The 15,144-nt window shown below is 50.9% G+C and overlaps 1 protein-coding gene across 3 annotated transcripts in view; it reads right to left on the bottom strand.

Moving 5' to 3' along the window:
• Positions 1-9,358: 9,358 nt before the first annotated feature.
• Positions 9,359-15,144, bottom strand: part of Vopp1 (vesicular, overexpressed in cancer, prosurvival protein 1) — a 92,956-nt gene continuing 87,170 nt past the window's right edge. For all 3 annotated transcript variants that reach the window (XM_005396876.2, XM_013520650.1, XM_013520651.1), the window contains one exon: positions 9,359-11,167. In XM_005396876.2, coding sequence (XP_005396933.2) covers positions 10,980-11,167 — 188 coding nt within the window. In that variant the 3' untranslated portion in view covers positions 9,359-10,979. The remainder of the gene's footprint in view (positions 11,168-15,144) is intronic.

Raw genomic sequence — 15,144 nt, 5'->3', positions numbered from 1 at the left:
TGTCAGTGTCAGCCATCTGGATGAGTCACAGCCACTGCTTGACCAAGTTGCTTTCTGTGAAAGCATGGGAGACTTTTCTCTCCCGGTGACTCTCCTTAGGCACCCTATACACCGTACAGTCACCATCCTCTGTGGTCCCACAATCTCCTTGATCAGAAGATCAGGGACTCAACCGAGTTATAAGATGTTGCAGCAGAGGTTCTCTTATATCCTGGGTCCTACTTGACCTTGGAGGGCTTTGGCCAAAATATTGGTGTCCTCTTAGCCCAATTTATCTAATTTTGGGGCTCTAAACCTCAGTTGTTGAACATCTAGAAGAGAAGGTTAATGACAGTACAATGTAATAGCAGCAGTGAACTTAATGGTAAAAGTTTTGAGTATTAAGCACCTTGAAATAAAAAGTATTGCCAGAGAACTATTACTTTTTACCAATCATGCATGTTCTAGTAGTTGAATCTCTGTAGAATATTAACAGGCAAAGGTATATAGTTTTACAAAGAAAATTTAAGATCAAAAGCCATACATAGTATTGTAACATAATAGACATGATGACACTTATGAAACATCTTTAAATGTGTAACATTTAAACACATTTTTAAACACATTTAAATATTGGAATAGATTAGCCCTTTTAGTCAGTCATCCCTACCTAATACATAAGAAGCTTTTATCTAATTTGCTGTCCTTCAATAGGATATCACTGAAGAAATCTGTCACGTTGCCTGGGTTGTTCGGTAAGCATCTCTAAGTTAGTGGCATCTACACAGCATATACATCACATATGTCTTTGTTAAAAATTATCATCTGAAAGATGACCTCATGTTGGCCTGACATGAACCTCTTATTACAAATATCTGGAGCACAAGAGAAAAGCAGATGTTTATCAGTATAAACAATCCCAGTTATACATTTTAGAATACTGTACACTTGGAAGGCATGAATACATTTAATACACCATGAAATTAGCAATAGCAAATTGTTATTATTTTTTTCTTAATTTAGTTTTCTTAATTTAGTTTCAGTATATTTAATCAAAAAACCTTATTGTCTTATTTTTTGAAAGCTTAACTTTCTGACAGTGACCAATGTAAACAATATTTTGAATAATATTTATTGAGGTGTCTCACATAAGGCTATGGAGATAACTGGGGCTCCTTATTAATGAACAAAAACTGGTTAATGTTATTTCAGGCAACTGCTCTTTTATTCATCAATTGGAGCCGTGCCCAACAATCTCTCTCCACCCTAAGGGATTTTTATTTAATTATCTTAAAAATTTTTTGATGGCCTATGAAAACAATCTCAATATTTAACACAATAAATTTGAACGAGAGACTCTCAAATCATAATACATAAACAACAATATGCATGACATTTATAAAACCAATTTTAACGTATTTGACCAGCTGGCAACCTTGGTGGAAGCATATCCTTAATTTAGATAATATTTATCTATAAATCAAATTAGATTCCAAACAATTGCTTCAAAAGTCAAAAAATAGAAAAATTTGTTGAGCTCAAATAAAACAGCTGTTTACAGACTGGACAGAGAGATAAACAAACAGAAACACATACATAAGACAATTGGTTTATAAATTCAGAGTGCGCTCAAATATATTTTTGACCACATTGAATTACAATAATTTTTTAAGTTTGTAATTATAAAAAGACTAGTCAGAACTTTATTTTCTTTTTTTGATAGGTCAATTAGCAGAGATATCTTATAAAAAGAATCTGGAAAAATAAAAGCCTTTTATCTATAATTAATATATTTTTAGTATTTTATTCTGTCTTAAGAATACCAGCAACTTTCATGTCCCTGTATGTAGCTTCCAGCTTAGTCATCTCCACATTCTGTCACATACTCAGACCTTTTTTCCAACAGTGCTCCTGGGATTTCTCTGTAAGACTTACTATAATTCTGGTTAATATTATCACTTATATAGTCTCTCCCCTTTTTTCTTTAGTAGCACTTGTGGAATCCTTTCATAAGACTTCACATAGCAAAGATATATCTAAAGAAATTATAGAGATTTAGGCCAGTTTCTGGGAACTAGTTGGTTGGCAATCCTGGTTGTAGCACCCCCATAGGAAGTAAGCAAACATTTACAGCTCTTAAGTCTTGTAATAATCTCCATTTGCCTGATTTCTTTGGAATAACAAAGACAGGAGTGTTCCAAGGATTAAGTGAGTTTTCTAAATGTCCTAGCTGGAGTTGTTTTTCAACTAACTTGTGTAATGGGATTAGTTTCTCTCTGGTAAGGGGCCACTGATACACCCAAACAGGCTCTTCGGTTTTCCATTGTGAAGGCAGAGCTGCTTTGCAGGGCAGACGTATCAATGGCTCTTGTTAAAAAACCTTTTGGCATCCGATACCATGCCTGTTATTCTTAGGCTCTTTGATTCCCCGTAAGTTTTTTCTTAGCCCTTTGTCTTCTTGATATTCCATGTTAGTCATCATTTGTCTAATTTTAGGATTTGAATTTATCTGTTTAATTTTAGAATTAGAATTACTTTGTTTAATGTTAAGATCAGAATCACTAGTCAATATTAATTACCACTTTTGCAACAAATCTCTTTCCCACAAATTGACCAGAATAGGTGCCACATATGGTAAAAAGAAGCACTTGTGCTGCTCTGCCCCTCATAAAGCAAGAGTGAGGCACTCTGTAGTACATGCTGAGGGGACCCCAGTCCCCTCAGGTAGGGGGTAGGGGGTAAGGAGGTAGGGCCCTTTGTGTCGGCCACGTGGCAGGCCACTGTTCTCATGCAAACATAGACTCATCCATGTCAGTACCTTCTAGGAAGCCTGCAAAACATTTTCTGTTAGGCTTTATAAAACACATAGGCCTGTTTTCAGTCATTTCCAGTGTAAAATAAATTTCTCTTTGTAGTCTTACTCTGAGGGTCTCGCTCCCTCATGAGCCGTCTACGTTTAACAAAGGAAGGTTTAGCTATAGGTAACAAAATCCACTGTGCTATATACTCTCCTTGTTCAAAGAGCCAGAGATCCATGGCACCTGCAAAAACTTGCATCTCATCTCCACAATCACCATCAGTCACACTGGGCACAATAGTTATTCCTTTTAAATTTAGATCAGCCTTTCCCAGTACAAGACCAACTGTTCCCTCAGGGGAAGGATCCCAAACTCCTGTGGGAATTGGGGTAAGATTGACTCTGCAAGCTGCAGGCAGATCTAATCTTGCACATTGTAATTCAACAGTCATATGAACAAAAAACTCATTATTAGCATTTCACGGAGTTCCAGCTGGGAAGCAAGCAGAGGTGTTAGTTGTTTCCCCTTCTGCAACTGCTTTTCCCTTTGAAACCTCTGTTTTGGCCGACCTGAGACAGTCACACCAGAGCTGTGACCCCGACAGCAGTTCAGCCTGGGTGCTCCCAGAGCTGCGTGGCCGGAAGCACTTCCTGGGCTGACGGGAATGGTCTCTGTCTTCCTGCGTTCTAGGTCTAGCCCAGTAGCACTGGTGCCACAGAACCAAGAGCACCTGAAACGAGGACAGTGGGACCAAGGAACTTTATTTTTTGTTTTTTATTTTTTTGGTTTTTTTCCAGTACTGGGAATCGAACTCATGACCTTGCACTTGCCAGGCAGGTGCTGGGCTGCTGAGCTAAATTCCCAGCCCCGTTTGTTTTTTCTGTTTGTTTGTTTTTCTTCCGGTACCAGGAATCGAACTCACGACCTTGTGCTTGCCAGGCAGGCACTGTGCTGCTGAGCTAAATCCCCAGCCCCCAGAACTTTATTTTTAAATGTCAGTTAATCTTTATTTAATTAAGTAGCTGTGTGTGGCTTGTGGCTTCCATATTGGACAATATCATTCTAGAATCCAGACCTGACTTCCAGTTTACAGGAAGTGGGAGAAAACAGAACAAGCTAAACAACACCATAGGGAAAGAACCTGACAGATGGAGGGCATTCTACCACACAGCAGGGCCCACTCCTGGTAAGGGTGGCGAGGTCACGGGGCTGCCTGAGTCAGGGGCTGAGGCCGACACTGACCACAGAGGGGTGTGTTTGTCCTCAAGGAAAGGGCAGTCGCTGTACTGCTCCTGCTGCCCCATGCTTGTGAGTGGGGCAGTTCCTGACGTTCCCTGAGTGCACCAAGGGTAAATCAGGAGTGAGTTACCAGGGGTCTGAGGGATGGCTATGCCCTGAACCTGCATTTCATGTGGGCATGTTGATGCTACAGAGTCGAGGCTGTGTTTGTGCATATTCCACAAACATGTGGGTAGCACTGTTCTTCACACTTCCCCTCTAATCACTAGCCTCATTGGTTCTGGTTCAAAGGTGGTTTCTGAGCCAGGCTTGGTGGCTATAATCCCAGCACTCTGAGAGACTGAGGCAGGAGGGTTACAAGTTTGAGCCCAGCATGGGCAACTAAATGACAGCAAGACCTTGTCTCAAAATTAAAAATTAAAAATAGGCTCAGAATAAGGGTCCTGGGTTCCATCCCCAGTACTACACACGCGCGCGCGCACACACACACACGTCCCACAATCCTGGGGAGATTCATGTAATAAAGAAACAAAAATTGGGGCCTCTTTTTCCTCTCTTCAAATTGACAATTATTTAGGGACTAAATCATTACAATTATACAGCATTATAATTATAACAATCATTATAACTCACTTAAATTCATTATTATTCATTACAATCCATTCATGGTTATTACAGTTATAGTGATCTTCCACATATAATTGCCAATCCCACAGAGCTGGCAGAGCCTGGGAGAATAAGTCAGCAAACTCTTCTTTTTTTAAGGCGATGTGTGTCAAAAGCCCGAAGAGATGCACACTTGCTTTGATCCAGCAATTTACTCCCATATTTTATGCCGAGAAAATAAGCATCAATGTACATAAAAAAGCAAGACGCACACTGAGCAGAACAGAGAAGAAAATTAACAGCAACTTGAGCAAAAAAGCAAATTGGAGATAATATTAATATCATAAATTTCAAAACCAAACAAAACACATGATACATATAAAGAAAAGGGAATTGTAAACACAAAATATGAAATACGAAATAACCAAGGTGGGCGCAAGGAAGGAGAGGCCACGAAGACCTGTCTGTCTCTCTTTTCTTTCGTTTTTCCTTTGTGGTATTGGGTCTTTGCACTCACATACATCCCCAGCCCTTTATTACGTTTTTATTTTGAAACGATCTCATTAAGTCACTGCCACTGTGGGCGTCACGATAAAGCCTGATTTTATTCTGAGCCACAACCTCGGGGATCCTGAGAGTCGGCAGGATCTCTCCACTCCACAGAGGCATCGGGGACCCGGCTCTGTCACCTCCTTGAGCCTGTGACATTCAAGCGACCTCTCTGCCCCAGGTGCTGGGCAGGGCCGGCTAGGACTGCCTGGCCCAGCAGAGGGGTGAATCTGCAACTATGTCTTGGGCAGAAGCCACACACATCACTTTGATGCATAAAAAATTTATTATTTCAAAGTAGACAACAGACTTGAGCACAAAAGTCTGCTGGGAGTGGCTATGAGGAGGTTACGGCTGGCTGTACCCTGGGGACTGAGGCAGGAGGAGTTATCTGGGAGCCCAGTTTAGATAAATTAGTGCTCTAGCAGACCCTGTTCCAAAACAAAAAATGATAAAGGACTGGAGATGGAGCCAGTGGGAAGGCCTGGGCCCAATCTGCTGTACTGAAGAGAAAGGGAGAGGAAGATTACTTAATCGTTACTGGGGAAGAGGCAGGAGAAGGTTCCAGTGCCACAGACGTGCTGGAGCACAAGGGGCCCTGTACGCCCCCATCTCGGTCAGGGAGTTGAGAGCAAGAGGGTAAAGTGCTTTATCTCACGGCCAGGGATGAAAGAAAAAGGAAAGCCAAGGGCCTGGACTCCAGCACCCCCTTCAAGGCCAGGCCGCAGTGACCTGAAGGCTCCAACCCGCCCTGAGGCACCATGCTGGAGCCCAAGCCTTTGATACCTGGGCCACCGGGGAGCAGAGGTGCAGGGACTGTAGGGGCCGCAGGAGCTCTAGGCCATGCGTGATTTAACAGAGTTTAGGAAGTGTTTAAGCCACTTCTTCAAGCTAGGAAAGGTGCCAAATAGCTCACCTGCAAACGCTCTGTGGGAGTCTTAGGGGCATAACAGCCTCGGAGTGGCCTTTTCCCACAGCTGCTGGAGCTCAGCAGGGAGGCACCTGGGCACTGCTGTGCCCACCCCTTCTGCCCTCTGACCTCCTGTCTCTGGGCCCGGCAGTTTGCCTGGGGAGCAGCTCTTTCCCCACAGCCTCCTCCAGTGCCCAGTCTGGCTTTGGTCAACCTACCTGCCTTCTTCTCTTTCTGAAGTTACTCAGCATTTCTGTACTTTCACCTTGACAGCTGTTACGAACTTCTTTCTAAGTGCAGTGAGATTTGGGAAGGACAGAAAAAAGCGAGTTCTGGGTTTGCCACCTCAAGTCATGACCATGGGCTTGTAAATGACCCTGGACCCACTTTACCGGGGAAAGTGACCGGGTGGAGAAGGCACACCAAAAACTCGGGGTGCTTTCTGCTTGCTCCATTGATACCCAGAGAGGAGCACCCGAGGAGGAGAGTGCTGACCAGCCTGGCCTCAAGACCCAGACTGTGTAAGCAACCAGAGGCAACACCCTCGGTGGGAAACAAACCGAGTGTTAGTTTTTCCAGAATTCAAAGTTTGAAGAGTAAAACACCTTTAAGCAAAAGGGCCCAAAGAAAGGGTGTTGTGGGGTCCCTGGGGCCTCCTGCCCCCTCCGCATCGCCAGGTGTAGTGTGGGCTGCTGAGGAAGCAAGAGGTACAGGAGAGGCCCAGGAGTCTGAGGGTTGGACTCCACCCACCCTGCTGGGGTGCAGGGCTTTAGGGATCCCTGAGGCAGGCAACAGCCCTGGGCTCTGCCGGACACCACCTCAGGGGCAGGTAAGTAACTCGATCTGAACTGTGAGCTGGTGGTGGGCCGAGCACAGGCACTCAGCAAAGCACCTAGCACAGAGTCCCCGGCACAGCACCCAGCAAAGCCCCAGCCAGGGTGGAGCAGCCCTGGGCCCAGGGCTGGGAATGTCACCGTGTTAGGAAGATCGGTGTGGCAGAAAGGGAGGGTGGAACTCAGTGCGAGGATACACTGTGTTTTGAGCTCAAATGTGGGCCATGTCCTTACCTAAGGGCAGAGCGGCTCTCGCAGCATGTGGAGGGCCCGAGAGCACACACTTCTGGCTTACACGCTGCTAGCTAGAAGTGAGAGTGACTGCAGACTCTGGCTGTGGTTTTATGCGTGTTCACTGTAAACTTATTTCAGCTTCCCTATGTTTTAAGTTATTCCTGGCAAAATGTCTCTGAGTAGGAAAATACCATTCTAATTTGTGGTCACACATCTGGAGGAGCCCCTAAACCACCGTCAGGAGTCCTCAGCTCCACTCACTGCCAGGGTGGACGTGTTTAGAAACTGCACTTTTAGTTCACTTTCAAACTTTATGAGAGTGGGTCTCCCTGTGTCACTCCAACTGGCTCTGAACGCCTACGCTCAAGTGATTCTCCTGTCTCAGCCTTCCCAGCAGCTGGGGACTACAGGTGTGTGCCACTGATGGAGACCACTATGAAGCGGCTCGGACCAGGATTTAATGTTGACCCACTGGCTTTTCGTGTTTACATGAGTCTGCCCGAGGCCTAGGCCCTTGTCTGGAGACGGGCAGCAGACTCACAGTACCTGAACCTCTGTGAGTCCCTGGTCCCCGCTGAGGCCTGTATCGGCCTGTGAAGTCGGGACACCTCGAAGGACAAAGGCCACAGCTGAGAACGTCTGGCTCCAACCCGTTATCTAAAAGGAGACTGTAGCTGCAGGCATCTCACTCCTGCGGCAAAGGCCTTCCTGGGGAAAACACAGTTCTCCTAAATTAGCACAATGTATCACCTGGAAAAGTCCTTAGAGGGATTCCCAAGTCCTTCCCAGATTCCTGCGTTTTCTTCAGTACCCTCCTCCTTTGCTTGAAAACCAAATACATATGGGCCACCCAGGGAAGTCTTTGTCTTAACCCAGAGAATCTTGAATTCTGTGAGGGGTTGGACCCTCCTGGAACCCTAAAAGCCTTTCAACTGTTTCATTTATTTAAGCCTTCACTGTGCACTTGCTTGGGAGATTACAGGTCTGATCAGCCTGCAATAACTAAGGGCTTTTATTTACCCAATATGCCACTATGCCTGGTTGCTTTCTGTACAGTCTTAAGGCTACTGTACCGATCTGCTCCTGCACTTGTTAGCTTTGTCATGAGATCAATCATCTCAAATCTCCTTTTAAAGAGGAACAGACCAGCATGATATACAAAGAAAAGTGAAACCCCTTACAGTGTGAAGCATCCAGTGGAAACGTCTGCTGCATGAGCTTCTGGTAAACACACATGGAAGAGGCGGCCCCGGAGTGCAGGGTACACTCGAAGGTGGCTGGCTTGGCCTTCTTCCTGCCCTTGGGGACAGCTGTCACCGTGCGGGTGGGGAGAAGGGTGCGCGTCCCTCTGCGGAGGACTTCAGGGTCCATAATCCAGCCCGGGAAGGGCAGGCCTCCCTCACCACCAACAGGGAAGGGTGACCTCCAGGTGACACAAGGAAGGCCCCAGCTCAGGGCCACTGAAGGCTCTGAAGGACGCGCTAGGTCTGGAGACAAGAATAAAAGTCTTCTTCGCAAATGTGACTGTGGTCAAGTTACTCACCTAAGACACAAGTCAACCGTAGCAACTGTGGCCTTCAGTGGTGTTGGTGAGAACGGCGTCTGATCATGTAGCAGCTGGTTTTCCGAGATGTGTCTTGCTGTGTTGCCCAGGCTGGCCCTGAACACCTGGGCTCAAGTAGTTCTCTTGCCTCAGCCTCCCTAATAGTTGGAACTATCAATGCCTACAGCCTGGCCCAGCTCCAGAGCAGGATTTTTTAAATTTAATTTTATTTTTTTGGTCTTTGTGAGACAGGGTCTCACTACGCAGTTCAGGCTGGCTTTGAGCTCACTTTGTAGACCAGGCTGGTCTCGAACTCACAAGGATCCTCCTACCTCAGCCTCCAGAGTGCTGGGAATACAGGAGTGCGCCACCATGCCCAGCCTGAGTGGGATTTTTAAGCAAAGGCCACTTGCTTAAGGAGAACAGACCCACACTCCACTTAACCGAAGCCTGTCCGTCTCCCAGCTTCTTTCAGACAGTTTTGTTTGGGCCTTGACTCTGAAACCACACTGGGGCATCCTCAGTGTTTTCTACTGGGCAACTCTGCCTGGCCTGGGCGTGGCCCCCGGCCCCTGCCGAGCCCAGGACCTGCACACCTTCCCTGCCAGGCTGTGCACCCCACAGCTGCACTCTGCCCCGTTTGCTCCCCAGCAGAACAGTCCAAACACGTGACCAAACGCGTATTTATTCCACATACATAGGAAACAGGACTCTATCAAAAGAACAAAAACGGCGACAGGACCCAAGCGCGACCGAGGAAGAGCATGCACAGACCCGCCCGAGCTCTCTTACCCGCAGGCCCTGCAGGGTGGTACACACAGTGGAGGAGACGCCAGGCACAGGACTGGGCCGGCTGCACGGGGATGCCGCTTCTCACATGGAGTATAAAACATTGAGTCCCTGGGGTTCAGTCTCTTAAGATCATTTGCTATCAAAAAGATGAACAAAATTCAGTACGGACTTCGGCGCTTGATGCAGCTGTGCCTGGTCCACACCCAGGGAGCTCTCACTGTGCTTCTTTATTTAAAAAAGTAAAGAGAGAAACTGACATTAAAAATGCAAAGTAAATGCCCTGGAGGGAAGGAGCTGATGGAACTCTGGGGTTGTAAACACCGGACGTTGTGCTTTGCGGTCTCATCGGTCTCACTGGGTCGAGGACAGGCAGCGGACAGAGGTCAGGTCAACACGGAGCTCAGGCCAGGTGGCAGCATCTGACTGTTCCCTGGGGCGCCCCGCAGTTCCTGCCCTCGAAGTCCAGGTCCTACCCCTGGCAGGAAAAGGACGGTGGGCCTCTTGGCCTGACAGTATGGCGAGCCCTCCAGGTCCACAGGAGCGGGAGTTTCTCTAGAGGCTTCCAGAAGCCACCCCATCCTGCACCCGCAACACTGCACACAGCAGTCCGTGAAGGTGTCTGGGCCGCACTGCTCACTCCACACGGTGCGGTCCGGCTCAGTCTGCGCCGCGCTCACACTCACAGGACTGACTATGCTGGGGACGAGCCCCTCTCCTGTCAACAGCGCCCAAGACCACTGAGGGTCCTGGGGTGAGGGGCGCCTCCACGGGGTCTGCGTCCCTTACATTGTCCTGGTAATTTTAATGACATGGCCAGAGCCACCACGTCTGTTCCCATCCCCTTGTCTTCTCAGCAACCCCCCGCATCCCCTGCGGCCCTCCACAGTCCCCAGGGCCGTGGGCTCCCACACTGGCTGTGCCTTTGGCCCTTCCCCATGTCCATCCAATCCCCCACCGGCACAGCCCCGGGACAGGGTGTGGGGAACCACTGGGCTGTGACCTCAGGGGCACAAGACGGGGCACAGAGTGGGGACGTGCTTCCCCAAGTCCGACCGAGAGCCCTGGGCGCTGTCCAGGCCTGGGGGAGGTGACCTCCTGGGACTCAAAGGGCTTCCTCAGGTAACAGGAGCTACAGAAGCTGGCTTGGCCCACCCACCCTCTTTTGCTGTGGGAGCTGTGTGTGCTGGGTCCCATCCAGGCAGAGGGGCCTGGCTGCAGGATGTAGGTGCGGACAGAAGAGTGTTGAGGGGCCGTCCCCCAGCATGACAGCTGACCCTGGCTGCTGCAGCCTCGCTTTGCCTCTCCTCCTCTCTCTCTCACTGTCAGCCTTGGGGACAGTCACCATGCTGCTGGAGAGCACACACCACGTCGAAATGGAAGCAACAGAGGACACACAGTGTGGGTTCAGACCTCGTCCTCCACAGGAACACGAGAGGGAGCTGTGCTTGCTCTGAGAGGAGTGGAGCCGCCCCTGGCTGCCCTGGCCGCAGAGTGGCCTACTTGTCCTTGACCACCTGCTCGTAGGGGGGCGGCGGGGTGCTGCAGTAGGAAGGAGGGGGTGGGTAGGCCACGCAGCCCTGGGGAGAACTGGGCTGCACCTGAAAAGCCACCGCCATGTTCCCAACGGGATTCACGCCTGGTCCTCCAGGGTCAGTGTAGTATGGCGGCCCCAGCTGCTGGGCTCCTGGAAGACAAGAGGACAATGTGTGAGCACAAGCAGGCACACCCACAGCACCCCAGGTTTCATCAGGTCACCTACTTAGTGAACATGCATCGAGCACCTAACTCCCAGCACTCTGGGAGGCTGAGGCAGGAGGATCACAAGTTCTAGCCCAGCCTGGGCAACTTTATAGAGAGTCTACAGGGCCAGGGACGTAACTCAGTGTGAAGGCCCTGGGATCAATCACCAGGACTGCAAAAGAAAAAAGAAAGAAAAGGGGACCTCATGTGTCCAGACAGCTGGGAGGGACCAGTACATAGGCCCAGCAAGAGCAACAACGGGCTCCATCCTCACAGGCCTCGGTTCCACCGAGGGGACGGATCACAAGGAGATGGTGGAGGTGGCGTTGGGTAGAGGCAGTGGCAGCGCTGATCTGAGACTGGGGCACTAAAGACAAGGTGTCTGCGCAGGGAGCCGCAGCAGCAGGTGCTGGAAGGTCATAGCTGGAGGCCACTGGCAGAGGTCAGCAGCTGTGGCCCGGACAGTCACATGCCACCTGCAGTGGGCAGAGCTGGGAGGACAAGCTGGCACCTACCCCAGATGCAGTCACCGGCCAGCCCCACACCCCGGAGCACAAAGCACAGGGCATCTGTGTTGCTAACCTGGGTTCAGCACCTCGCTGGGCTGGTGAGCACCAAGGTGCCAGCCAGGGAGGCCCTACCCTGCCATGTGCTGGGTCCAGGAGGCTGCCAGAGTGCCTCTTCTACAGGTGGAAACCCGGGCACAGGGTCCTGGGGTGACAGTGAAGGCGACAGGAAATGTAGGCTGAGTACGCTGCCCCACAAGGCTCTCAGGCTCCTGTTTCCCAGCCTGCTCCGCAGGGCTGGAGTTTTGGTCATGTGGCCACATTGTCGTTGGAACCAGAGCTCTGCGGCCACCTTGGCCGGGCTGCTTCTGCAGCAGACTCAGGTCTGGGTGAGGCTCCTGTGCACCAGAGACGCTGCCCTGGGCCAGTTGGGGGCGTATTTTGCTCGGCAAATCTCCCTGATTCTTTAGCTGAATAATGATCTCATTCTCAGCGTGCAAGGTGTCCTGTAGCTATAAAGCGCACCTGTGTCAGACCCTGGGAACCTACAGTGTGTCAGAGGGAAGGCTCCCCACAGCCCAGGATGTCCCAGTCCACCCCACCCCTCACCTGTGTGAACCACAGATGGCGCTGCTGCTGCTCTGTGCATCTGTGGCCCTGTGTGCCACCAGCCAGGACCACAAAATTTCTCAGAGACTGAGACTGAGGCTTATTTATATCTGGATCCCTACTGTCTCATACAAGTAAAAAGTTAAGGATTTTTAAAGAGGCCACTGAAACAGTACAGGCAGGAGAAGATGAATGTCTCTGAACATCAGTGAAGACATGGAGAGGAGTAGGTTAGCAAGGAGATGTAACCAAGGGCGGAGCCAGGCTAGCTGGGTGTGGGCGCACAAGCGTGGAGCAGGACCCAGAAAGAAGAGGCCTGGTCTCTGCTCTCCAGGGAGGTGCCCAGTACAGGAGATGGGCAGGGAGATGAAAAGTTCCAGATCCGCCCTGGATGCATGAGGCCCAGGCAGCACGGGACCCCAAGACACAAGTGTGGATAATGTCACTGAGGAGCTGTGCAGAGGGCCTGGGGCAAGAGCTCCAGAGCAACCCACACTCAAGGCAGGAGAATGAAAACGTTTAAGGCGGTGAGGAGGATGCTACAGTGGCTAGGAAGGGTGAAAAGCGAGAGCAAGGGTGTGCGTCCTACTGTCGGGGCCAGGGAAAAACTAAAGGGAGGAGGCCGGGCGCTCTGCAAGGGCAGGCAGTGGTCAGAGGAGCGCGACAGACTTGCACTGTGGTGTCTGGGGCTCTGTGCTCCTCGCCCAGTGGTTTCAGGGCAGCGCCAGCCACAGCCCCCTAAGGCAGCAGGAAAGAAGCAGCTCAGGAGTAGATAAGGGGGCAGGTGGTGACCAACGGATGCAGAGCCAGGGAGCACATTTATGGGTGCGGACAGACACATGGGAAAGGATCTGGCTGAGAACAGGAGTTCAAGAGAGCAGTGCTGGGTTCAGCATTTGGATGCCAGCATCTGGGCCAGAACCTGTGCCCAGCAAGGCCCCGAGTGTATTTGACTGGGCAGCGAGAGTCTACACAGGGGAGTCTGGTGTGGAGGGGAGGAACAGGGCTTGAGCAGATGGTCCCCTCGGAGTGGAAGTGGGCACTCAGTTTCTCACTGCCGGCAGCAACCCAGCAAAGGGTAAACGCAGGACCTGAGCAGCGAGACGCAAGGCCTTGAAGAAGAAGGGGGGAACGCAGTGGTCAAGAGCGCCACAGAAAGGACCGAGAAGTAGACGACAGGCAGTAAGGAGGGGCACTCTGCCCGGGGCACACAGGAGCCAGGGGACACTGCCACCTTCCCTACAGGGTGCGGTGGGGAGGGGAGCTTGCGCTCTTCAGATGTGGGGGCAGGAAGTACACAAAGCGCTGTTCCAGGAAGCCAGAGGTAGGGACTCCCGTCCCCTGGGGGGACAGGATGGGGGCGTGGAGGACCAGGTGCCACCCGTTCTGAGTCAGTGTTTCAGAAGACAACGTGGATAGGAAACCAGGCGTCTCCCAACAGAACAGCAAAGTGGGGGAGTCCAGGAAGAAAGGAGGGAGGGCCAAGAAAGACACACCTCATGTGAGCACCCTCAGGGACAGTTGTGACCAGACTTCCCTTCCGAGCTGCAGGTGTCCCTGGCTGCCCTGTGTCTCCAGGTGAGGCGGAGCCCTTCGGTCCCCTCACCCCATGGTCCATGTCCTCATCTGCGGTCTTTGCAGGATTTGGGGGCCTCCAGGGTCCGTGGAGATGGATGAGAATGTGTTAAGACTTTCTCCGACAATGCCATTCTGGGTGGCACCTTCAGCGCCTGGCAGCCCTGCATCCTAGCTGGGCACGAGCCCCTGCTTCAGCCACGCTGGCTGAATGGCTACAGGGGACAGAGGCCGCCCAGGTGCTCTTGGATGCAGAGGGGTCCAGGGCAGGAGAAGACAGGAGGAGCAGAGAGAGACGGCAGCAGCAGGCTGGGAGAGACACGGTCACTACCCCAGGGAGGCGCCTCCAGAGACGGCTCCCAGCCTCCTGACGGCAGCTCCCTGAGCTCACGTGGCCGTACTCCCTGCTCCCTGCTGCAGCCCTGAGTGGTGGACTGCGCCTCCTCCTGTCTGCCCCACTCGCAGGGTGACGCCAGCCCACCGCGTCACGCACAGGCTGGAAGCCCGACGTGCCCACAGCCAGGCTCCTGACCCTCAGTGTCCATCCCATACTGCCATCTGTCTCTCACAGACACCAGGCTGCACCAGCCTCTCACCTGGCTATGCCCACTCTCCTTGAGATCAGAGTCACCAGCCTCAGCTGCCCACCATCCTTTCTTTCGGGAGCAGGGTCCCCAGGGTCTTGGTACCCAGAGTGACCCGTGTGTGTGGGCCACACTGCACCCAGCACAGCATGGGGTGTTTTCAAAATTATTCTGATTATTATTTGAGGTGCTGGGGATAGAGCCCAGGGTCTTCAAAATAAGTTACATCCCCAGCCTTATTTTTATTTTTTATTTTGAGATAGGGTCTCCCGAAGTGGCTACATTCCCCAGGCGGGGTTTGAATTTATGATCTCTTGTCTCAGCCTTGCAGAGTTAGTACTGCAGGCTTGTGCCACCTTGCTCAGCTTAGTGAGACTTTGCTTTTGAGCTTTATGCACATGAGGAGAGGATAAGATCCACCCTGGTGTCCTCTGAGAGAACAGCACCTGGCACCTGGCAGACATTCTCCGAGTATGGGCAACGAGCCCCTGAAGGAGGATGGATGGGGGCTTGGGTTTGGCCTCTGTCTGCTGCAGCGGGGGACACACCTGGCTGTATCCTGAGACACACTTGCTTCTGCTGGAACAGGAGGACCCAGCTGCCTAAGCCCCACTCCTGAGGACCACGGCAGGTCAACTCCCTGTGAC

The sequence above is a fragment of the Chinchilla lanigera genome, unplaced genomic scaffold, assembly GCF_000276665.1.
Source record: "Chinchilla lanigera isolate Chin_1 unplaced genomic scaffold, ChiLan1.0 scaffold00055, whole genome shotgun sequence".
NCBI lineage: Eukaryota > Metazoa > Chordata > Mammalia > Rodentia > Chinchillidae > Chinchilla > Chinchilla lanigera.
The sequence above is the reverse complement of the archived record's forward strand: the minus strand, read 5'-3'. Positions and strand labels throughout refer to the sequence as shown.